This window comes from Camelina sativa, chromosome 12 (genome assembly GCF_030686135.1).
Source record: "Camelina sativa cultivar CO46 ecotype springtype chromosome 12, ASM3068613v1".
NCBI lineage: Eukaryota > Viridiplantae > Streptophyta > Magnoliopsida > Brassicales > Brassicaceae > Camelina > Camelina sativa.
In genome coordinates, this window is record NC_141891.1 from 28560090 (window position 1) to 28582141 (window position 22052).

Below are 22052 nucleotides of genomic sequence, written 5' to 3' on the forward strand. Positions count from 1 at the left end.
GCTGGAAAGAACTACTTGCAATGGGCAAATGACACCGAGATCAATCTTGAGTCGAACGGTTTGCTAGATTGCATCAACGATGCTGAGTGCAATAGCAAGAGAAAGAGTAAGTGCCTCCAGCACTTACATCATCACATTGCTGAGTCCCTCAAAAGCCAGTATCTCTTTCTAAGAGAACCTCTAGCCCTTTGGACACAGCTTAAACGCCGTTATGGGCACCAAAAGACGGTGCTCCTTCCAAAGGCAGAGTTTGACTGGAAGAACCTAAGGATCCAGGATTACAAATCCGTGGAAGAGTATAACTCTGAGCTCTTTAGGATTGTCTCAATCCTTAGGTTATGTGGAAGAGAGGTGACTGAACAGGAGCTTATAGAAAAGACATTGTCTACTATGAGTCCTAACAATAGAGTTCTTCAGCAACAATACCGGCATGAGAAACTCGCCGACTATGGGGCACTCATTGAAGCATTACTGCTCGCTGAGCAGAATGATGAGTTGTTGATGATGAACAGTGCTATGAGACCTCCTGGTTCAGCCCCATTACCAGAGGCAAATAAGGTTGATTTGGGAAAGAAACCTGCAGTAGAGGCTAAAGAGCCTAAGGAGCCCCTAGAGGCCAACTACGTCCACAGAGAAAGACACTATGGCCAAGCTAGACGCGGCCGTGGTGGCAGAGGACGTGGTGGCCGAGGAGGCTATGCTGGCCGAGGTGGTCGCGGACGTGGTGGTTTAGGCCGTGGGTCTTTTAAACCACACACCAAGGCCAAATCGGCCTGCCATCGATGTGGTATGACAAACCACTGGTATAAGAACTGCAGGACTCCCAAACACCTCGTTGATGCATACCTAGAAATTCAAAAGAAAAAGAATCCAGAAGCTAACTTTGTGCACCTCGATGACGAAGGAGACTTCGATCATGAGAAGGATGACTTACTAGATTTTGAGACTTCCGATTGCTTTCAAGATGCTGATTAAATTTCGTTTTGGTTTTGGTTTAATTTCTATGCTTTCTTTGATTTAATTTCTATGTAATGGATAATTGCTTTGATTTAATTTCAATGGATTTTATTTTATAAAACTTGTCTCCTAAAATACAAAGTCTTGTCCTCTTGATAGATATGGCCGAGGACTTGAGTGAACTAATAGTGGATAGTGGCACCAGCCACACCATATTAAGAGACAAAAGATATTTCATAAATCTTAAAATGAGAAATGCTAATGTTAGTACAATAGCTGGTATAGCAAAATTAATAGAAGGCTACGGCCAGGCTCACATTTTGTTACCGATGGGTACACATATTGAGATAAGTGATGCCTTATACTCACCCAGCTCTAAGAGAAACTTATTGAGCTTTAAAGATATAAGATTGAATGGTTACCATGTGGAAACCAAGGGTGAAGGATCTAAAGAGTTCCTCTACATTACAGAAAATGTGAAAGGACAAAAGAAGATCCTAGAGACTATACCTGCACTAGCAACTGGTTTATACCATGCTAAGATAAATATGATTGAAGCTAACTTAGCAAAGCACAGAATGTTTAATGAACAATTCACTTTATGGCATGACCGGCTTGGCCATCCGGGAATGAACATGATGCGTAAATTGATAATGAGTTCGAAAGGGCACAACCTTGGAGAAAGAAAAGTTTTCCCTAAAAATGCAACTTGTGTAGCATGTGCTCAAGGGAAACTTGTTGTAAGACCCTCACCAGTAAAAGTCACAAGAGAGACTTTACACTTTCTGGAAAGGATACAAGGTGACATATGTGGACCAATACACCCACCGAGTGGGACATTCAGATATTTTATGGTGATGATAGATGCATCAACCAGATGGTCCCATGTATGCTTGTTATCCACGAGAAACTTAGCATTTGCTAAGCTCTTAGCTCAAATCATTCGATTAAGAGCACATTTTCCGGACTTTCCACTTAAGACTATACGTCTTGATAATGCTGGTGAGTTTACATCTCAGACGTTTAATGATTACTGTATGTCCATGGGGGTGAGTGTGGAACATCCTGTGGCACATGTCCATACACAAAACGGATTAGCTGAATCCTTCATTAAACGTATACAAATGATAGCTCGACCATTGTTAATGAGATCGAAGCTTCCCGTGTCCGCTTGGGGACACGCGGTCTTACACGCAGCAGAACTCATACGCATCAGGCCATCTAGTGAACACAAATATTCGCCATCCCAACTATTAACGGGTCAAGAGCCAGACTTGTCCCATCTAAAGACATTTGGTTGTGCCGTATACATACCAATTGCTCCACCACAGAGAACTAAAATGGGACCTCAGAGGAGGATGGGAATATATGTGGGATATGACTATCCCTCAATCATAAGGTATCTTGAGCCACTCACAGGAGATTTATTTAAGGCCAGATACGCGGACTGTCAGTTCATTGAGTCCGAGTTCCCTAAGTTAGGGGGAGAGATTAATAAGCTGGTAGAGGAAATCACATGGAATCAAACATCCTTGAATTGGCAAGATCCTCGCACACACGCATGTGATGCAGAAGTTCAGAAGATACTTCATTTACAGCAGCTAGCTAACCAATTGCCAGATTCCTTTGCTGACCCAAAGAGAGTAACAAAATCGTACATACCAGCTTGTAATGCACCAGTACGTATTGATGTTCACAAGGGACACAATGACAAAGTTGCTACAGAGTCTACGCCACGTTTGAAACGGGGTAGACCAGTAGGTTCCAAAGATAAGAATCCTCGGAAGAGTAAAAGAGGTGCAAATCAGACCGAGGCCATAGGGATTACAGAAAAACCAGACGTTGTCACAGAAAATCCTAAGGTATCAAGTGAGGCTCAGGACGCTGAGACTCAAGAACCTGAAGGAATTGACAACAATGAGATCTCAATCAATTATGTGTTGTCTGGTGTACAATGGAACCGAAAGGATGTCGACAATGATATATTTGCATACAATGTAGCACTTGAGATAAATGAGGATTTAGAACCCACATCTATACTAGAGTGTACACAAAGCAAAGATTGGCTTAAATGGAAAGAAGCCATTGATGTGGAGTTAAAAAGTTTAAAGCAAAGAAAGGTGTTTGGTCCGATCTTAAGGATAACACATGAGATAAAGCCAGTTGGACATAAGTGGGTCTTTGTAAGGAAGAGAAATGAACACAACGAGGTTGTGAGATACAAAGCACGGCTTGTGGCACAAGGATTCTCTCAAAGACCCGGCATAGATTATGAGGAGACATACTCCCCTGTGATGGATGCAACGACTTTTAGGTATCTAATAAGTCTGGCCGTTAGAGAGAAATTAGATTTGCGGTTAATGGATGTTGTAACTGCTTATATGTACGGTCCACTGGATAATGAGATATATATGAGATTACCAGAGGGTATAGAACACAAGAAAGGTGGTTCTCGAGAACAATACTGCATAAGGCTAGACAAATCGCTTTATGGACTGAAACAGAGTGGTCGAATGTGGTACAATAGACTTAGTGACTATTTGACCAAGGAAGGATATAGGAATGACCCGATCAGTCCATGTATATTCATAAAGAAGTTTGCAAACAAAGGATTTGTAATAATAGCAGTATACGTGGATGACTTGAACATCCTCGGAACCTCTGGGGAAATCTCCCAAACAGTTGAATATCTTAAGAAAGAATTTGAGATGAAAGACCTAGGTAAGACAAAATTCTGTTTGGGGTTACAGCTTGAGTATCGACACAATGGGATCCTTGTGCATCAAAAGGCATATACAGAAAAGGTACTCAAGAGATTTAATATGGAGCAAGCTCACTCATTGACTAGCCCAATGGTTGTGAGAAGTACAGAAGTGGATAAAGATCCATTTGCTCCTAAGAAGGACAATGAAGAAATTCTTGGTCCTGAAGTGCCTTACCTCAGTGCTATAGGAGCGTTAATGTTCTTGGCTAGTCACACTAGGCCAGATATCAGCTTTGCCGTGAACCTCCTGGCAAGATACAGTTCTTGTCCGACCAAAAGGCACTGGAATGGTATTAAACATGTTATGCGTTACCTTCAGGGAACGGCAGACTTTGGTCTTTACTATACTAACCATAACAAAGTTGGTTTAGTTGGTTTTGCTGATGCAGGTTATCTATCCGATCCACACAGGTTATGTGTTTACGCACGGTGGTACGGCGATCTCCTGGCGTTCCATGAAACAGACTTTAGTAGCCACATCGTCAAATCACGCGGAGATTCTTGCCATACATGAAGCCGGCCGTGAGTGTGTTTGGTTGCGGTCTATGACTCAGCATATACGGACGGATAGCGGCTTAGAAGACAACAAAGAAGCCACGGTCATCTACGAGGACAACTCGGCCTGCATCGCGCAACTCAAAGATGGTTACATCAAGGGAGATCGGACGAAGCACATACTCCCAAAGTTCTTCCACACACATGAACTACAGCAAACTGGACAGGTTCAAGTGGTGAAAGTTCAATCATGCGACAACTCAGCCGATCTCTTCACCAAGGCATTACCGACGACGACATTCAAGAAGCTCACGCACCAGATTGGAATGCGGAGGCTCAAGGACTTAGAGTGATGCTTGGAACAGGGGGAGCAATGTGTGTTGTACTCTTTTTCCTTCACTAAGGTTTTGTCCCAATGGGTTTTCCTGGTAAGGTTTTAATGAGGCAGCATCCCCTTAGCACATTGCAGCGATCCCATCCTCGCATAGGCACGGTCATCTCGTCCAAGGGGGAGTGTTGTAAAACACTTGGTGGACTCAACCTGACCGGCCCTCTATCAGTCCTATGTACGGTCCATTAGACTTAGGCCCATCGGCCATATGTGTTAAAGGCCCATTCGGCCATGTTATTATTCCTAGTCGGTTTTGTACTTAGTCTCCTTGAGACTCTATATATATGTTGTAACCCTCCTTGAGATTATGAATAAGAAGAATAAGAGTTTTCCCTAAACCTCTATTTACAACATGTATCTTTTAGTATTAGGTATATTATTCCTAGAGATAATATACACCATTTGTATCATAAAATATATTTTTTTAGGATTTTTAATTGTATCACAAAGATTGATTTTATGTAATTTTGTTAATTAATGCTAGGAAATTATAGATTTCAAGATTTATTAATTGAGAATTTAAATGTTTTTTAATTAATGCACATTTGATGGCAAAATTGATGTATTTTTTGCCTCCAAATAATCGGTTAATAGTTATAAGAAATATGTTATTATAAATAAAAATTACATTTATAACTAAACATTAAATGTTTTCTTAATTTATATGAAAATTTTAAAAAGATGAATACTCATGCTCGACAATTACCCTTGAGAAATAGGATTATAGTACTCTTTATTCGATCCTAAGATCATGAGTACCTTTTTCCAAGACGGGACGACTATGGATAACAGGTTTTAGTGTCTATCTTTATAGTATTAAAAATTACAACAAGCAATTTAAGAATTTTAAATTTATATGAAAACATATTTTTCTCCGTGTTGTACCACGGATTACTACCTAGTTTGTTTTATTGTAAGAATAGAGAATTTGCTATAGATTTTAATAAATATGGTCAAATTACTATGTGAGGTTACAGAAGTAACATCGATTATCGTTTGCTCACTGTTTCATCGATTGGATGTTTTTGTTTTAGGTGTTAATCAGATGCTAATCTGATCTAAATCTAGTTCTAATTGGTTTTGTTTGTCTAATAATTGTTTAAGCGAACAATAAACCGATGAACCCCAGATTTATGGGGTAATATATCTAAAACTATTAATTTGGGGAGATTTAAATATAGAACTTTTGTTTCAGTGAGAAATATGTGTAGAACTTTTTTTGATGGATATATAAATTAGGGTCAAAGCTCGGTCTCTATCTAGTTTTGGAGAAATAGCTCTTTTTCCTGGATATTATATGTAAAAATAAGTGAATTATGCGGTTTCATTGACAGGTCCGGCTCAATAGGGTGAGGAGGAAGTGCGACTGCCTAAAGCTTACCTACTATAAAAAATTCCATAAGCCAAAAAGACTTAGAGTTTTATGAAAAGATAAAATAAATAGCCTAAAAATGATTATTAAAAAATCCATATTTCTTTTAAAACTTATTTTAAAAGCCCAATTTTGTTCTAAATGTCTTTTTATATCGGAAAGGAGCCTTTATTATCAAAATTTGTTAAAAATCCACAAAACGTGCTTAAAAAAAGTCATTTGTTGAGGGTCGTTTAATTTGGATAATATTTTGAATGCTTAGGAAATGTTCCATGGTCTACGTACCAACCTTTCTTGTAAAGGAAAGTTCATGGCTATCAAGATGGATATGAGTAAAGCTTATGATCGGGTGAACTGGTCTTTTGTCGCACATTTACTCAGGCAGTTCGGCTTTTGTGAAAAGTGGATATCCTGGATTATGTGTTGTGTAACGTCGGTTCAATATAAGGTCATGATTAATGGTCAAGCATATTGTTGTATGGTCAAGCATATTGTTGTACCCACGATTCGCCATCTCGAGAAACAAGCAAAGGGCCTGGGCCGGGTACGCTAAAAGGGCCAAGGGTGTAGCGTTGGTCGGCCCATCAGGCCCAAAGAAAAGAAGAGAACGCAGAGAGGCGTCATATTAATCAGCTCGTAGCTCAAGCTTGGTCAAAGATTCCCGCATTCAATTAGATTAATTAGGACGCGAAAACAATGTAAAATTAATTACGCATTGATTGGGTAATTAATTGGTTAGTATAAATATGTAAGGGGGGAATCATTGTAAGGGATCAAACTTTTTTCCACTCAAGCAATAATATACGCTTTTAGCACTCAGATACTCTCAAGTCAGTTCAGAACTTTAACGGTGGTAAGCTCCTCCATTTCATAAATCACTTCGGAAGGGGAGAACTAGTTTCAGTTCTCACATTTGGCGCTAGAAGGAGGGGAGTTATCAACTATACTCTTGCTAGTTCCGATTTCATATCCGAACCCGCTTTATTCAAACACCGCTATGGCTACCGACTCTTCCAATCAGGTAACTCTGGAAACTATCCAGAAACTTTTGCAGGACTTGACTGAGAAATCCGACCGTCAGCAAGCAGCCTCCGCTGCTCTTACCGAGCGTTTTGACAGCCTGGAAGGGCAGGTCTCTACCCGTTTGGAGGCAGTCACTACGTCAGTAGCCGACCTTTCAGCCTCTCACCGCGCATACGCCGATCGGGTCGATCTCCTGTCCTCCGATCAAAACCCTCACCGACGCGCTTTGGATTTCACTGGCGTCATTCCGCCTCTCACCTCGCAGCCTGCAGCAGCAAACGCCACTCCGGGAAATACTTTCCCACCCCAGCTAAGTACTCAAGCAGCACCACCATTGGACGGCGATAGCCATACTCCGGTTCAGCTCGATATGGCTGGATCCTCCAAAGTCCCAGTTCGTCTTCCTCCCCATATGGGCGGAAACAGTCCGACTCCTGGTTATGCCACCAACCCCGAGATCTTCCGTATGAAGAGTGAAATCCAAGACATGCGATCTGTAATGCATAGTGCAACCACTTCGGCACCGTATATTTTTCGGGTGATCGAAGAATCAAAGCGAACTCCTTTCTTTGATCAAGTAGCCCGAGTCCGCGTCAAAGATACTGGCAAAATTAAATTCTCGAGCTACGATGGAAAAGGAGATCCGACCAATCATCTCAAGACCTTCTTGTTAACAGCTAGCCGCGTGGACCTCGAGCCTCATGAAGCAGACGCTGGATATTGCAAGTTGTTCGCAGAAACATTCTGCAGACCAGCTCTACTTTGGTTCGCATCTTTGACAGCTGGCTCCATAAATAACTTCACGGAGCTGTTGACCTCTTTCATTAAGCAGTATTCTAGCTTAATCGAAACCGCGGTAACAGACGTTCAGCTTTGGAATTTGAGCCAAAATGCCGGAGAGTCTCTCCGGTCCTATATAACAAAGTTCAAGGAAATCCAGGTCCAGATTCCGGGACTTTCAGACTCGACTGCTCTGGCAGCACTAAAAAATGGCCTTTGGCACGAATCTCGTTTCCGCGAAGAGTTGACTGTAAATTGGTTCCCAACCATCCATGACGCATTACACCGGGCTTCAAACTGGATAATTGTAGAGGAAGAAAAGGCTGCCGGTGCACTAAAACATAAAGTTGCACGTACAGGCAAATCTCGGTTCGAAGCACCTGCTAAAAAGACTCCGCCTTCCACTCCAAAGTCCGGACATGGCACATTTGTGGTCAACCAATCTCCCAAGAAGAATTCTCCAAAGAGTTCACCGTCCAAACCCCCATTTTCACCAAGCTCCAAGAGCGGAGTACTCCCAAGTAACAAATGGGTCCGAGATAAGGAAACGTATTGCGAACTCCACAAAACCAATACCAACTCAACTTGGGACTGCAAGAAGCTGATGCACCTTCTCGCAAAAAATACGTTTCCGGAGAGATGCCGAACGTAACTATTGAGGAGCTGGAGCAGAAAGCAACCTCTGAAGTGGACAGGACACTCCACCCTCGAAAAAACCAAAGCAAACAGATGGGAACAAAGCCCCTAAAAAAAGTATCGACGTCATAATGGGGGGCTCACGCCTTTTTCGAAACTCCATCACAGCGATCAAAGACCATCAGAGGAAGCTCACGAGCCCTCAGCCGATATGAATTAAGGTCACAACAAGTATCTTACCCGAAGTCACTTTCTCGGAGAAAGAAGCCGAGGAACTAGATGCTCCGCACGATGACGCACTCGTCATATCACTAGACGTTACGTACCACGAGGTATGCCGGATTTTCATAGATACTGGCAGTTCGGTGGACTTAATATTCCTCGAAACGCTTACTAGAATGGGTATCGGAAGAGTGCACATTGTGGGACCACCTTCTCCCTTGGTCTCGTTCACGAGTGAGACATCGATGTCGTTAGGAACAATAACATTACCGGTCTCCACTCAAGGAGTGGTAAAAATGGTGGAGTTCACAGTCTTTGACCGATCTGCGGCTTATAACGTTATTATGGGAACACCTTGGCTTTACTAGATGAAGGCAGTAGCCTCAACGTACCATTAGTGCATCAAGTTCCTAACCCCGCAAGGAAATCGAGAGATTTTAGGGAGCCAAAGGACGGCGAGGAACTGCTATCTCGTGAGTCACAAGCTTCTGGTTCAATAGCAACCACAGCTCGAGGTCCCGAAGAATCCAGTTCGGAAACAGCTAAAAGGCGACCTCACTGAGTCTATCTTCATCAATGATAGGTTTCCAGATCATGAAATCAAGATTGGAGCCGATTGGATAGTGAGCTCCGCACCAGTCTGATATCTTTTCTGAAGGAAAATATGACCACCTTCGCGTGGTCCGTAGACAAAATGCCCGGTATCAGTCCGGAGGTAATCTCACACGAGCTAAATGTGGATCCAACGTTCAGACCTGTAAAGCAGAAGCGAAGGAAACTGGATCCTAAGCGAGTTGAAATCGTTAACAAAGAGGTGGAACGTTAACTAAATGCAGGGCAGATACGCGAAGTAAAGTACCCTGAATGGCTCGCAAACACAGTGGTAGTTAAGAAGAAGAATGGAAAATCACGAGTTTGCGTCGATTTTACCGATCTGAATAAGGAGTGCCCCAAGGACAGCTTTCCACTTCCACATATCGATAGGCTAGTTGAGTCCACTTTGGGCCACGAGCTGATGTCTTTCATGGTCGCCTTCTATGGTTACAACCAAATCCTCATGAACCCGGACGACCAGGAAAAGACCGCATTCATTATAGGCCGTGGGATTTACTGTTACAAGGTGATGCCTTTTGGGTTAAAAAACGCCGGAGCAACCTACCAGTGACTAGTAAACCGAATGTTCGAGCATCAGCTCAGAAAAACCATGGAAGTCTACATTGACGACATGCTGGTGAAGTCTATGGAGGCCAGCTCGCATCTTTCAGACTTGAAAGTTTGCTTCGACATCTTGAACCAGTTCGGGATGAAGCTTAACCCCACAAAGTGCACCTTTGCTGTCCCATCAGGGGAATTTTTAGGATACATCATCACAAAATGAGGAATTGAAGCGAACCCGAGGCAAATTAATGCCTTCTTATCCATGAGTTCCCCTAGGACTTTACGCGAAGTGCAACTTCTTAACGGACGAATCGCAGCTCTCAACCACTTCATCTCCCGATCTACAGACAAATACCTCCCGTTCTACCAGTTATTTACGAAAGGGGGGAAGAACTTCTTATGGGATGCGAAGTGCAAAGAAGCATTCGCTCAGCTGAAAGCGTACATATCTGAACCTCCGGTCTTGGCTAAACCTGAGTTCGGTGAGCCACTTTTCCTTTACGTAGCTGTTTCGGACAGCGCAGTAAGTGGAGTCTTGGTTCAAGAAGAAAGGGGGGAGCAGAGACCAATCTTCTATGTCAGTAAGTTGTTTTTCTGGGGCAGAATCCAGATATCCTATGATGGAAAAATTGGCCCTAGCAGTAGTTACTTCGGCAAGAAAGTTGCGACCTTACTTTCAATCCCATAAAATCGTAATCTTAACGACGCAACTACTTCGAACAGTGTTGCATAGTCCAAGCCAGTCTGGGAGGTTAGCTAAATGGTCTATCGAGCTTAGTGAATGTGACATCGAGTTCCGAACTCGAACCTGTGCTAAGGCGCAAGTTCTGGCAGACTTCCTGATAGAACTCCCACTAGCTTGTTCGGTCAGCGACAGTATCGACGTCCCATGGACATTGTATGTAGATGGAGCATCTTCTAGATCGGGAGCAGGAATTGGGGTTCGTCTCGCCTCTCCTACAGGTGAAGTGATTGAGCAGTCGTTTCTCTTGGCATTCAATGCTTCAAATAACAAAGCCGAATATGAGTCCTTCCTCGCTGGCTTACGCCTCGCAGTAGGGATCGGTGTCAGAAAGCTCCAAGCTTTTTGTGATTCGCAGCTGGTCACAAACCAGTTTTTAGGGGAGTACGAGACAAAGGATGGTCGTATGGAGGCTCATTTGTCTACTGCTTGGGAATTAGTAACTAAGTTCGAGGATTTTGAAATCACTAAGATCCCACGTAGTGAAAACTCTGCTGCGAATGCCTTAGCAGCTCTGGCATCGACTTCAGATCCTACAATGACAAGAATTATCCCCGTCGAGGTCATTGAGTTTCCAAGCATTCGATTAGAGAGCTCGAATGTATTTACTCATGCAATAAAGAAACGATTAGCTGCTGAAGAGGCAGTTTGCAAGGCAGTTTCGAACTCCTTGTCACAGGAGGACTCAGCTCCTATCACGCTTGCTCCGAACGATATTCATCCACCTCTGGTGGAGCAGGGAACAAATCAAACTCCGGAACCATCTAGCTCACCAGTTGTCGACCAAGTTGTCAACCCGCACTCCACTTCGAGCAGTACGAACACCCAGCCGGCAGGAGACTGGCGGAGCCCGATCTGGGCTTACTTGGAAAAAGGGGAACTCCCAGCCGACAAATGGGCAGCCAGGAAACTCAAAATCGTCAACGCACGGTATTGCATCTACAGAGGAGTACTCCTACGCCAAAGTGTAGCTGGTCCCTATCTAACATGTATTGCTGGCGAAGAGCCCGTGATGTTAATGCGAGCTGTTCATGATGGTCCCAATGGAAATCACTCCAGAGGGCGAACTCTGGCCTTCAAAATCAAAAGGCAAGGCTATTTCTGGCCTACTATGGTCACAGACTGCGAAAACTATTCCCGAACTTGTGAGTAGTGCCAAAAGCATGCTCCATCAATCTATCAGCCTACCGAACTCCTGTCGTCGGTTTCTGCACCTTACCCGTTCATGAGGTGGTCTATGGATATCATTGGCCATTTACATTGGGGACCGGGAGGAGTTCAGTATGTGCTTACTCTTACTGATTATTTCTCCAAATGGGTAGAAGCAGCGGCCTACGCGAGAGTAACGAGCCAAGAGGTAGAGCAGTTCGTGCTAAAAAGCATAATCTATCATTATGGCGTTCCTCATGAAATCATCACCAACAATGGTCTGCAGTTCACCTCCTCGCAGTTCGAAGGGTTTTATGCGAAATGAAAAATTCGACTCAGTAAGTCAACTCCTCGTTACCCACAAGGTAATGGGCAAGCCGAAGCAATGAACAAAGTCATATTAGCTAACTTGAAGAAACGGCTCGATTCTCGTAAAGGGCGTTGGCCGGACGAGCTGCAGGGCGTTCTTTGGGCAATCCGAACAACACCCCGCCGGGCGACTAATGAAACACCTTTTTCCTTGGTTTACGGAGTCGATGCCGTAGTCCCAGCTGACATAGAAGTGCCTGGAGTCCGTACCTTGCTAAACCCATTCCAAGCTGTGGAAAATGAGGAATTTTTACAGGATACCCTCGATACAATCAATGAGCATCGGGATCGGGCTTCAGTTTGGATTCAGAACTACCAGAACGCAGTAGCCCGTTATTATAACTCCAAAATCCAAAGCAGGCCCTTGTCAGTCGGCGATCTAGTCCTTCGGAAAGTCTACGAGAACACCGAGGAGCTCAACGCAGGGAAGCTGGGAATCAACTGGGAAGGACCGTACAGAATCACTCGTGAAGTGCGCAATGGAGTTTACCAGCTGGAGGATTCAAAGGGAAAACCAGTCCCGAGGTCCTAGAACTCTTTGCACCTTAAACTTTTTTACAGCTTGTTTTCTTGTATCGAACTACGGTTGGCTTGATCCGGATAAGGGTACGTAGGCAGCCCACTTCGGGTCCAGCTATCCATTTTAATAAAATCAAAAGTTTTCTTAACTCTTTGTTCATAATGGTTTCCCCGTAAAAACAAACATAAGCCAAAGTCTAACTTCGCAAATATCAATTAAAGCCGAAGTCTAGCTTCGCAAATATCAAATAAAGCCGGAGTCCAACTTCGAAAATATAAATTAAAGCCAAAGTCTAACTTCGCAAATAGCAATTAAAACCGAAGTTTTCACTTCGTACTCAGGAAGCAGACATTCTTTTTCTTCCTCTTTAAAAACTAAAAGCCGAAGTCTACTTCGCAACTATCAGTAAAGGCCTAAGTCTAACTTCACGAGTTTTTGAACGAAGTTTTACTTCATATCGTGTAATTCTGGATTATATGATCAGGGATTAAACCTTTTTTTCACTCTGGGTCAAACTAAAGACATCTCGTTCTGCGAACTTAAAATAAAGATTGCGGGAGTAGAGTTCGGAGTTGGGAGAGTATGAAGATTAAAAAAAAACTTGTTCGAAAATATGCGCGAACGGAGTGGTCACCACGACCAAAAACCTCCGACTTTGGTTCAAAAAGAAAATAAAAACAACTAGGGGGCACCTTGTGCCAAAACAACCCCGAAATAAAAGTCTACTAAATATTAGAAGGGAGAGAAGGATCTGATGCCGCTTCGGGAAGGGTTAGGCTCATTTCTGCGATCTCCACTTCCGATCTGGTAACAGCTCGAAAGGCGTCCACCCCCTGGTTCGACATTCGCCCGAAATTCTCATCAATTGTAATACTCAAGGGAAGCTCGTTGCATAACAGCTCGGGCGTATCTACCAAGAGGCTAGAAAATGCGGAAGGGTCAAAATCGTAGAGGGTTACCTTCGAGACCTCCTCGTCGGCTTTCTCTTCATCAGCTCGCAAAAGTCCAAGCTCGGCCTCCATGTCCTGAATCTCTCCCCTTGAGATTTCCTCAATCAGCATCCGGTTACCTTTAATCTCGGCAGCTTGGATTTTTGCTAGAGCTAACTTCTCCCTTTCCTCGAACTGAACCTTCACCTCCTCGATAACCGGACGGAGAGTTTGCCTCATTGCTTGTCTCTCCTCTCTCCGCACCTTCTCGATCTCACAGCTGTTACCGGCTTCCAGAAGCTGATTGCGGAGTTCGACCTCGTGCAACTTACTCTTTGCCACCTTCTCATTCTCTGTGGCCTGGTAGTAAAGGTCGCTCGCCTTCTTCAGCTTGTTTCGGAGGTCCTCATTGGCAATCCCGAGATCAAGCACCTCTACCTCAGATTTCTTCATCCAAGTCCGGATCTGTTCGGCCTTCTCCACGGTCTTGGCATTCTCGGCTTCTAGCTTAGAATATTCTGCCACTTGAGCTTCTAGGTCGGCAATTCTCTTTTTGAGAAGGCTCACCTCGGACGACGAGGGTGAAGCAAACAGCTGATCTTCGTAAGATGCCACCGAAGTGTTAAACTCGATCATCAGCTGGGAAAGTAGGCTTGTTAAAAACGAAAGAGCCTTTAATAAAGTACAAGGAAAACAAAAAAAGGTCGCTAACCTCGCCAATCTTATCCGCAAAGCGGAAAAAGTTTGCACGGTTGACTTCGGACATGTTGGCGAACGCCAGAATCCGAACTTCAGGCCATGTGTAGCTCCTCATCAGTTCAGCTGGAGAAGCTGGGCGAGCTGCATAATTTGAGCGATGTTATTTTAACCTAAGTATTTGGAATAATAAAGGGAAAAGCAAAAACACCTTGGGTCGTTCTCACCTCGGGGAGAAGGGCGCTGTTCATTCGAAGGTAGCGTCCCGGAGACACCCCCGGACTCTTTAGTGGGAGGAAATTCCCTAGACCTCTTCTCCTAGGAGGGACTCCCATCTTTCGAACTGGATCTACTTCGCTCATCTCTTGACCAGTCCGGGCACGGCTCTTCTCGCGGGAAGAGGTGGAAGTCTCATGTTCCTTCCTCTTCTTAGATGAATCAACCCGCTGGGAGCTGACCTCAGCAGAAGTTTTTCCTGTTGGTGGAGAGGGAGCCACGACCTCCCGCAGTCCTTTGCTAGAATCAGCAAGGACAATCACAGGAGGCTCGGATGGACCGACTGAAGGTCCGGCTGAATCAGCAGGGAGTTCGGAAGGGCCAGCTGGGAACACGAAAGTCTTGCTTACCTCGGGAGCTGAAGAACCAGAGTTCTTGGCAGGGATGCAGGCTTTGCCTTCGGCAAGAGCTGCGGCCATTTGCCTCTTCGCTTCCTTCTCAGCAAGCCTGCAAGCTCTTTCTTCTCTGTAATTTATCTCCGAAGAGCTTATATGATCAGAGCAAACAAGGGAACGTCCTCTGAGTCTGACCTCGAATTCTCTAATTCTTTCGCACGAAAAGGAATCCCAGGCAATCTGACCACGGTTGCAGAACCGCGAGAAGAACTCTGCGAACGTGGGGCAAAGTAGACCGCGCTCGAAGTGATCTGAAATAGAAGCAAGAAAAAGGGTAAGAAGCAAGAAACAAAAAACCTAAAGGCCGTACCTAACAAGGAACACCATTCTACCAATTTTCGAAGTCCACTTTGATACATGCAAACTCGAGAGGTGGCCAAACGTGAGATCGTTCACCGGGAAAAAAAAGTAAGATTTCCGCCATTTCTCATCCTTCTTGGGAAAGTCATCAAAGACCTTCAGTCCAGAGAGCGGACTTACGTAAAGCGTATCCTTGGTGCGACCCGTCTTCACTGTGTAAACTTGAAGGAAGTCAGCCAAGGATAGCTTGTAATCAAACTCTTCCCCCAGAGTCTAAAGACACAGGACGGTTCGAACAAAGTTCGGGCACATCTGAGGAAGAGCGAAGCCCAACTCGAACATCATCTTTACAATGAGTTCGGAAAGAGGGAACGACAGTCCGCACGCCGAGAAAAAGATCTCAAACGCGCAACAGTAACCGGGAGAAGGATTCTCCAGGGACTCGTGAGCTTCAGTAAATATGATCTTGATCTCCGGCAGAATCCCGGTAGACCCCCTGATCTCGGCCATATTCTCTGTAGAGAGTATCGACGGCTGATGGGGACCGTAAACGCCAGGAATCAGAGGCTTCACTGCTTTACCCGGTGTAGATTTCAGAGGCGACATGCTTTCTGGGTAAAAACGAAGAAGATTGAACTAGGCGAGAGAAAGTTGAAGAGAGTTCCGGCGAACAACGAAGAACAGAAGAAACGAGAGAGAATCGCAGAATAAAACAAAAGCACACTGAAATTTAAGAGTAGAAGGGAGAAGTCGGGCGAGTTTACCTTTATACATGGAACCAGGGAGTAATGATTGCCTGGGGAAGCGAAAGGTCTCGGATCGCTTTTCTTCTCTCTTATAGCATGTACGCTGCCTGGTGGGCCCCAGGGCTTGTTCGGGAAGGCAAATCTCATCATTACCATGATCAAATCATGGGATATGGGGATATTCAGTTTCTCGAAATTGATCATTTGGAAATCAAAAGTCCCCCGAACTGCTCAGCTCTGGAGACTTGGGGGGCAACTGTTGTACCCACGATTCGCCATCTCGAGAAACACGCAAAGGGCCTGCGTCGGGTACGCTAAACAGGCCAAGGGTGTAGCGTTGGTCGGCCCATCAGGCCCAAAGAAAAGAAGAGAACACGGAGAGGCGTCATATTAATCAGCTCGCAGCTCGAGCTTGGTCAAAGATTCTCGCATTCAATTTGATTAATTAGGACGTAAAAATTATGTAAAATTAATTACGCATTGATTGGGTAATTAATTGGTTAGTATAACTATGTAAGGGGGGAGTCATTGTAAAGGATCAAACTTTTTTCCACTCAAGCAATAATATACGCTTTTAGCACTCAGATACTCTCAATTCAGTTCGGAATTTTAACGGTGGTAAGCTCCTCCATTTCGTAAATCACTTCGGAAGGAGAGAACTAGTTTCAGTTCTCACACATATGGCTCCATAATTCCTTTCGGGGGTTGCATCAGTGGGATCCTTTGTCGCCCTATCTCTTTATTCGTTGTACAGAGGTGCTCATTGCTCATTTTTGGAAAGCAGAGCAAATGAAGCTTCTGACTGGTATCAAGGTGTCGACTTCTAGTCCCGCCATCTCACATCTCTTATTTGCGGATGACAGTCTTTTTTTTGTCGGGCCACGAGGGAGCAGTGTGAGGTGGTATTAGGGATCCTAAGGAAGTATGAACAGGTTTCGGGCCAACAAATCCATTTTTAGAAATCTTTGGTCCAATTAGCCATACGGTGGATACTGATCTCAGAGAGGAGTTAAAAGGGGTTCTGGGGATTACAAATTTCGGTGGTACGGGTTCTTATTTAGGTATTCCAGAAAGCTTGGGTGGAGCTAAGACGAAAAAACTTTCGTTTGTTCATGACAGATTGCAAGCACGGGCAAGTGGGTGGCCGGCTAGACTTTTATCAAAAGGCGGTAAAGAGGTAATGATCAAGTCCATCGCTATGGCTATTTCGACTTTTGTGATGTGTTTTCGGCTACCAAAGACGGTCACGCAGAAGTTGGTTAGTGCGATCTCTAATTTTTGGTGGAGTTCATCATGTCAATCACGAGGGTTACACTGGGTGGCATGGGATAAGCTGTGTAACGGTAAGGATGCTGGAGGTTTGGGTTTCTAGTGTTTGGATGATTATAACACCGCCCTGCTAGCGAAACAGCTCTGGCGTTTGATCACAGTCTCGGATTCACTTTTTGCATGGGTGTTTAAAGGCCGCTACTATCGGCATTCCGATCCTTTGGATCCAATTAAATTTTACTTGCCATCTTATGGGTGGTGGAGTATATTGTCTGTTTGCTCTCTGGTTAACAAATGACTTATTAAAAGGGTAGGATTTTGTTCTTCCATTTCTGTATGGACTGACCAATGGATCCATGCCCAATCCCCGAGACCAACATTGAGCACAGGGTCACAATCTGATCCTTTGCTTTGCATTACAAATTTTATTGACATGAGCACTAATTCCTGGGATATTGTTCAGCTTATGGCTACGTTTTTACCGGAAGAAGTTGCTATAATTTCTATTACCGCTGCGACAACCAGATAAACCAGATTTTTTGGGGTGACATTTTACCTAGTCTGGTAAATATTTGGTAAAATCAGGGTACCATATACTTTGGTCAAAAACGACGGCTCCTGCCGAGCCGAAAGTATTTGGGCCGAAATTTGTACCTTTACAGGCGTTTATATGGAAAATTCGGTGTCCACCGAAACTTCGTCACTTTATGTGGCAAGTGCTTACGGGTTGTATGGCGGTAACAGCTAAACTACGGAAACGTGGTATGAGTTGTGATGCCACATGTGGCGTTTGTGGTTTCCAAGAGGAGACGATGAATCATACCCTCTTCAAATGTCCGCCAGCCAGGCAGGTTTGGGCTTTGTCGCATTTCCCGATGACCCTCGGGGTTTCCCTTTGGAATCAGTTTTCACAAACATGAATTTTCTCTTTTGGCAGTTTACAGATGTTCCCTCACAGGAAATATTACCTTGAATTATGTGTATATCTGGAAAGCACGTAATGATAAACTTTTTAGTAATCTGGATTCAAACCCCCTTGCAATTTTGCGATTAGCGGAGGATGAGGCAAAAGCCTGGGTTATGGCTCAGACAGAGGATATGGTACCCACATCGGATATTAACCTTACAGGTGGACCCCGTGGAGGTGGGGAATTCGGAGTTCCTAAGTCTTTGATGAGTTATCTTTGTTTTGTAGATGGTTCCTGGAAAGCGACATATCGATATGCTGGTATAGGATGGTTTTGCATGTCACCTAGGGGTGACGACCCTGCTATGGGAGCAGCAAATCTTCACCGTAGTCTTTCACCTCTTCATGCCGAGATTGAAGCCCTTATATGGGCTATGCATTTCATGATTGGGGCGGATAACCTATCTGTCGTATTTCTCGACTGCTCTGACTTGGTGAAGATGGTGTCTTCGCCTTCCGAGTGGCCAGCTTTTACGCCTTATCTGGAAGACATACAGTTGGATAAAGAAGATTTTGTTTCTTTTTCATTACTCCACGTTCCTTGCTCTCAGAATAGTAAAGCGGATAATCTAGCGTGACATGTTCGCTCAGTTCCGCACTTAATTACCTATATAAACAATGCTACTTTGTATTGGTTTGTTTGAGTCAATCTTGTATCTTGTTGTCTAAAAAAAAGTCTAAAAATTCCCAAAAACTTTTTTGTATAGCAAAAAGGTCCGAAATTTTTTTTTTTGCCCTAAGGCTCAAACTTATGATGAGCTGGGGCTGCTCATTGACTGTCTTGAAGAAAGTCATTTTTGATAAATTAATATATGGTAATGCTAAAAGAAAATTGTTTTTCCATATGATATGAATTGGGAAAAATGTCATTAAAATCATGAACTTTCAAATTTTGGCTATTTAAAACATGAACTTTGTTGTAGGCCATTTAAAACATCAACTTTCGTTGACTAGCTTTTTTAAACATGAATTTTCGTTAACCAGGCAAAAAAAGACATAACGTTAAATCCGATAATTGACCTACTAACAGACGTTACTATGCCGTTAATCACTCTGTTACTAACAAAACGACATCGTTTTAATAGAAGTTTTAATTCGAAAAGTGTTATTTAAACCATGAACTTTTAAATATAGGCCATTTAAACCATGAACTTGTAAATGTATGTCATTTAAACCATGAACTTGTAAATGTATGTCATTTAAACCATGATCTTTCAAATTTATGTTATGTAAAGCATAATACATAAAAATGGTGATCAATCTTTCAAACTCTAGTGCAGTATCCTAAAACTGATAGACAAGGGATTCTGTAATATTCCCTTTCCTTGTATGTATTGATATTGCTTGGGCATCACCCTTATACACTTGTATATATTGTGCATAATCTAATGAGAACACCATCAAGGGTTTATCAAGTTACATGGTATCAGAGCCTATTTCTCTAACCTAAAAAAAAAAAAAAAAAAAAAAAACACTCCGCCCTCATTTTTTTTTGTTCTTCTTTCTCCATCGTCTTCTTCCTCTGTTTACCTCTGTTTTCTTTCTCCTCCTTCCATGGCTAACCAACCTCAACACCCCCTCCCTGCTCCTCACAAAGCTTTTGGGGTGACTCATATCAAATCTTACATTCCCATAACCCTCGATATGACAAAGATCAACTATGATGCTTGGCGTGAACTCTTCGAAACACATTGTTTCAGCTTTGGCGTGTCTGGCCATCTCGATGGCACCTCTCTACCTATGAATCCAGAAGACATATCTTGGAAAGAGCGTGATGGTCTCGTCAAGATGTGGATCTATGGAACCATTTCTTCCTCTCTTCTCGACACGGTGCTGAAAACTCGTTGCTCTGCCCGTGAACTCTGGCTCATCATAGAAAACCTCTTCCGTGACAACAAAGAAGCCCGTGCAATACAACTCAACAATGATCTCTGCACCCTCACCATCGGAGATCTCACGGTCCACGACTATTGTCAAAAGCTCAAGACCCTTTCTGATCTCCTAGCCAATGTTGACTCTCCGGTCTCCGATCGCCTCGTCGTGACATATATGCTGAACGGTCTCTCACCAAAGTTCAACAACATCATCAACATCATCAAACATCGCCAACCGTTCCCCACCTTTGTTGTTGCCCGCTCCATGCTTGTTGAGGAGGAACAACGCTTAAACCGCCAGTCCCACACCCGTGCCCCTGTTTCTCTTGACTCGACATCTCAGAGCGTGTTGTACACGACCTCTAGCGGACACAACAACCACACCGGCGGTCATCGCGACAACAACTACAACAAAGGCAACTCATATGGTGGACGAGGTCGCGGTCGTGGACGCAACAACAACAGAGGACGGGGCCGTCAGCAGTGGCAATAGACTCCCAACTGGCAAATGCCTCCACCGTGGTACCAGTCACCACCGTCGTTTCTGCATTCGCACCAACGTTACTGGCCGCAACAACCGCACATGGCGAACCTCACCACTACACATCCAGCGAGCGGCCTCCTTGGTCCATCTCCTATGGCATCACAACCAACACAGCTTCCGGCTGCCGCTTTTGGTACAATGACCATGCCGGATCCCAACGATGCAAGCTGGTACATGGACACCGGCGCTACATCTCACCTCACGGCACAACCAGGTATTCTCCATTCCCTCTTTAATGCGAGCTCTTTCCCATCGGTAGTTGTCAGTGACGGATCCTCTATTCCCACTAAAGCAATCAGTTATTACTCTTTACCTTCTCACACACGTCCTCTCCATCTAAATAAAGTGCTTGTTTGTCCTTCTATTATCAAAAACCTTATCTCTGTTCGTCAATTTACTATAGATAATTGGGTTTCTGTGGAATTTGATCATTTTGGCTTTTGTGTTAAGGACCTTCATACTCGGAACAAGCTCCTCCGATGCAACAGCTCCGGTCCTCTCTACTCAATCACTTCACCACCATCGGCCACTCAATCCTCTCATTCTCCACAAGCCATGATCTCAGCGGTTCCCAACTCTTTGTTGTGGCATCGTCGTCTCGGACACGTGGGAAACACAACTCTTCAATCTCTTATTTCTTCTGGTTTAATAAATTGTTCTAAAATTGACAGTTCTCTTTGTCATGCTTGTCAATTGGGGAAACACATTAGATTACCTTTTGATTCTATTATTTCTTCAGTTTCTGCACCTTTTGAACTTGTTCACTCTGATGTTTGGACCTCCCCGGTTCCAAGCATCACTGGTTTCAAATATTATGTTATTTACCTTGATCACTTCACTCATTTTCTTTGGTTTTTTCCTTTACGACAAAAATCAGAAGTGTTTTCAACTTTCTTAAAATTCATGGCTTATGTCTCTAATCAATTTGGCCGCAGCATTAAAGCTTTACAATGCGACAATGGTGGTGAATATCAAAACAAAGCTTTCCTTGATCATCTATCCTCTCATGGCATCCTCCCTCGTTTTTCTTGTCCACATACGTCACAACAAAATGGAAAAGCTGAACGCACTCTCCGCACCCTCAACAACAGTGTTCGGTCATTGCTTTTCCAAGCTTCAATGCCACCTTCTTATTGGGTTGAAGCTCTTATGATGGCAACTCACCTCTTCAATATAATCCCCTCCTCTTCCATCAACAATGACATCCCATTCACAAAACTTCTTCACAAAGCTCCTCAATACACTCATCTTCGGGTCTTCGGTTGTCTCTGTTATCCTAATTTACTTCCTACATCCTCTCACAAACTTGCACCACGCTCCACTGCTTGTGTCTTCCTTGGATATCCAATAAATCATAAAGGATATCGTTGTCTTGACCTCTCCACCCGTAAGGTAATCATCTCTCGTCATGTCATCTTTGACGAAGCCGTCTTTCCTTTTTATTCTCTTGTTCAGGGTTCTCCCTCGTCTAGCCCTGA

General features: G+C 43.8%; 6 protein-coding genes across 6 annotated transcripts; 5 read left to right on the forward strand and 1 right to left on the reverse strand.

The window, feature by feature from the left end:
* The first annotated feature begins 390 nt into the window (after window positions 1-390).
* Window positions 391-975, forward strand: LOC147931000 (uncharacterized). Its single transcript, XM_087477126.1, has one exon. The coding sequence runs from the start codon at window positions 391-393 to the stop codon at window positions 973-975; it is 585 nt and encodes a 194-aa protein (XP_087333252.1).
* Window positions 976-10060: 9085 nt separating this feature from the next.
* LOC147931001 (uncharacterized) lies at window positions 10061-12014 on the forward strand. The gene is made up of 3 exons (XM_087477127.1): window positions 10061-10280; window positions 10402-11654; window positions 11724-12014. The coding sequence occupies exons 1-3, from the start codon at window positions 10061-10063 to the stop codon at window positions 12012-12014; spliced, it is 1764 nt and encodes a 587-aa protein (XP_087333253.1).
* A 60-nt stretch (window positions 12015-12074) lies between these two features.
* LOC147931002 (uncharacterized) lies at window positions 12075-12590 on the forward strand. The gene has a single exon (XM_087477128.1). The coding sequence runs from the start codon at window positions 12075-12077 to the stop codon at window positions 12588-12590; it is 516 nt and encodes a 171-aa protein (XP_087333254.1).
* Window positions 12591-13303: 713 nt separating this feature from the next.
* LOC147931003 (uncharacterized) lies at window positions 13304-15780 on the reverse strand. Its single transcript, XM_087477130.1, has 5 exons — window positions 15526-15780; window positions 15207-15447; window positions 14415-15125; window positions 14220-14347; window positions 13304-14146 (listed from the first exon to the last, which is right to left on the reverse strand). The coding sequence occupies exons 1-5, from the start codon at window positions 15778-15780 to the stop codon at window positions 13304-13306; spliced, it is 2178 nt and encodes a 725-aa protein (XP_087333256.1).
* Window positions 15781-15962: 182 nt separating this feature from the next.
* LOC104733796 (uncharacterized) lies at window positions 15963-18734 on the forward strand. Its single transcript, XM_087477131.1, has 6 exons — window positions 15963-16229; window positions 16635-16725; window positions 16880-17278; window positions 17653-17753; window positions 17852-18036; window positions 18134-18734. Exons 1-6 carry the CDS (start codon window positions 15963-15965, stop codon window positions 18732-18734), a joined length of 1644 nt encoding a protein of 547 aa, XP_087333257.1.
* Window positions 18735-19610: 876 nt separating this feature from the next.
* On the forward strand, window positions 19611-20523 carry LOC104733797 (uncharacterized). Its single transcript, XM_010453346.2, has one exon. The coding sequence runs from the start codon at window positions 19711-19713 to the stop codon at window positions 20521-20523; it is 813 nt and encodes a 270-aa protein (XP_010451648.2). The 5' UTR covers window positions 19611-19710.
* The last annotated feature ends 1529 nt before the right edge of the window (window positions 20524-22052 follow it).

Bases quoted from the DNA above. Each gene is read 5' to 3' on its own strand.
- LOC147931000 (XM_087477126.1), top strand. From the start codon at position 391: ATGAGTCCTAACAATAGAGTTCTTCAGCAACAATACCGGCATGAGAAA.
- LOC147931001 (XM_087477127.1), top strand. From the start codon at position 10,061: ATGAGTTCCCCTAGGACTTTACGCGAAGTGCAACTTCTTAACGGACGA. The intron at 10,281-10,401 runs GTGAGCCACTTT...TTTCTGGGGCAG, and splicing joins CTTGGCTAAACCTGAGTTCG to AATCCAGATATCCTATGATG. The intron at 11,655-11,723 runs GTCACAGACTGC...TCAATCTATCAG, and splicing joins GCTATTTCTGGCCTACTATG to CCTACCGAACTCCTGTCGTC.
- LOC147931002 (XM_087477128.1), top strand. From the start codon at position 12,075: ATGAACAAAGTCATATTAGCTAACTTGAAGAAACGGCTCGATTCTCGT.
- LOC147931003 (XM_087477130.1), bottom strand. From the start codon at position 15,780: ATGTCGCCTCTGAAATCTACACCGGGTAAAGCAGTGAAGCCTCTGATT. The intron at 15,448-15,525 runs GTAAAGATGATG...CTGTGTCTTTAG, and splicing joins TCCCTCTTTCCGAACTCATT to ACTCTGGGGGAAGAGTTTGA. The intron at 15,126-15,206 runs GTAGAATGGTGT...CTTCTATTTCAG, and splicing joins AAAGTGGACTTCGAAAATTG to ATCACTTCGAGCGCGGTCTA.
- LOC104733796 (XM_087477131.1), top strand. From the start codon at position 15,963: ATGATTGCCTGGGGAAGCGAAAGGTCTCGGATCGCTTTTCTTCTCTCT. The intron at 16,726-16,879 runs GTATCAAGGTGT...ATCCATTTTTAG, and splicing joins GCAAATGAAGCTTCTGACTG to AAATCTTTGGTCCAATTAGC. The intron at 18,037-18,133 runs GCAGGTTTGGGC...GGCAGTTTACAG, and splicing joins TTCAAATGTCCGCCAGCCAG to ATGTTCCCTCACAGGAAATA.
- LOC104733797 (XM_010453346.2), top strand. From the start codon at position 19,711: ATGGCTAACCAACCTCAACACCCCCTCCCTGCTCCTCACAAAGCTTTT.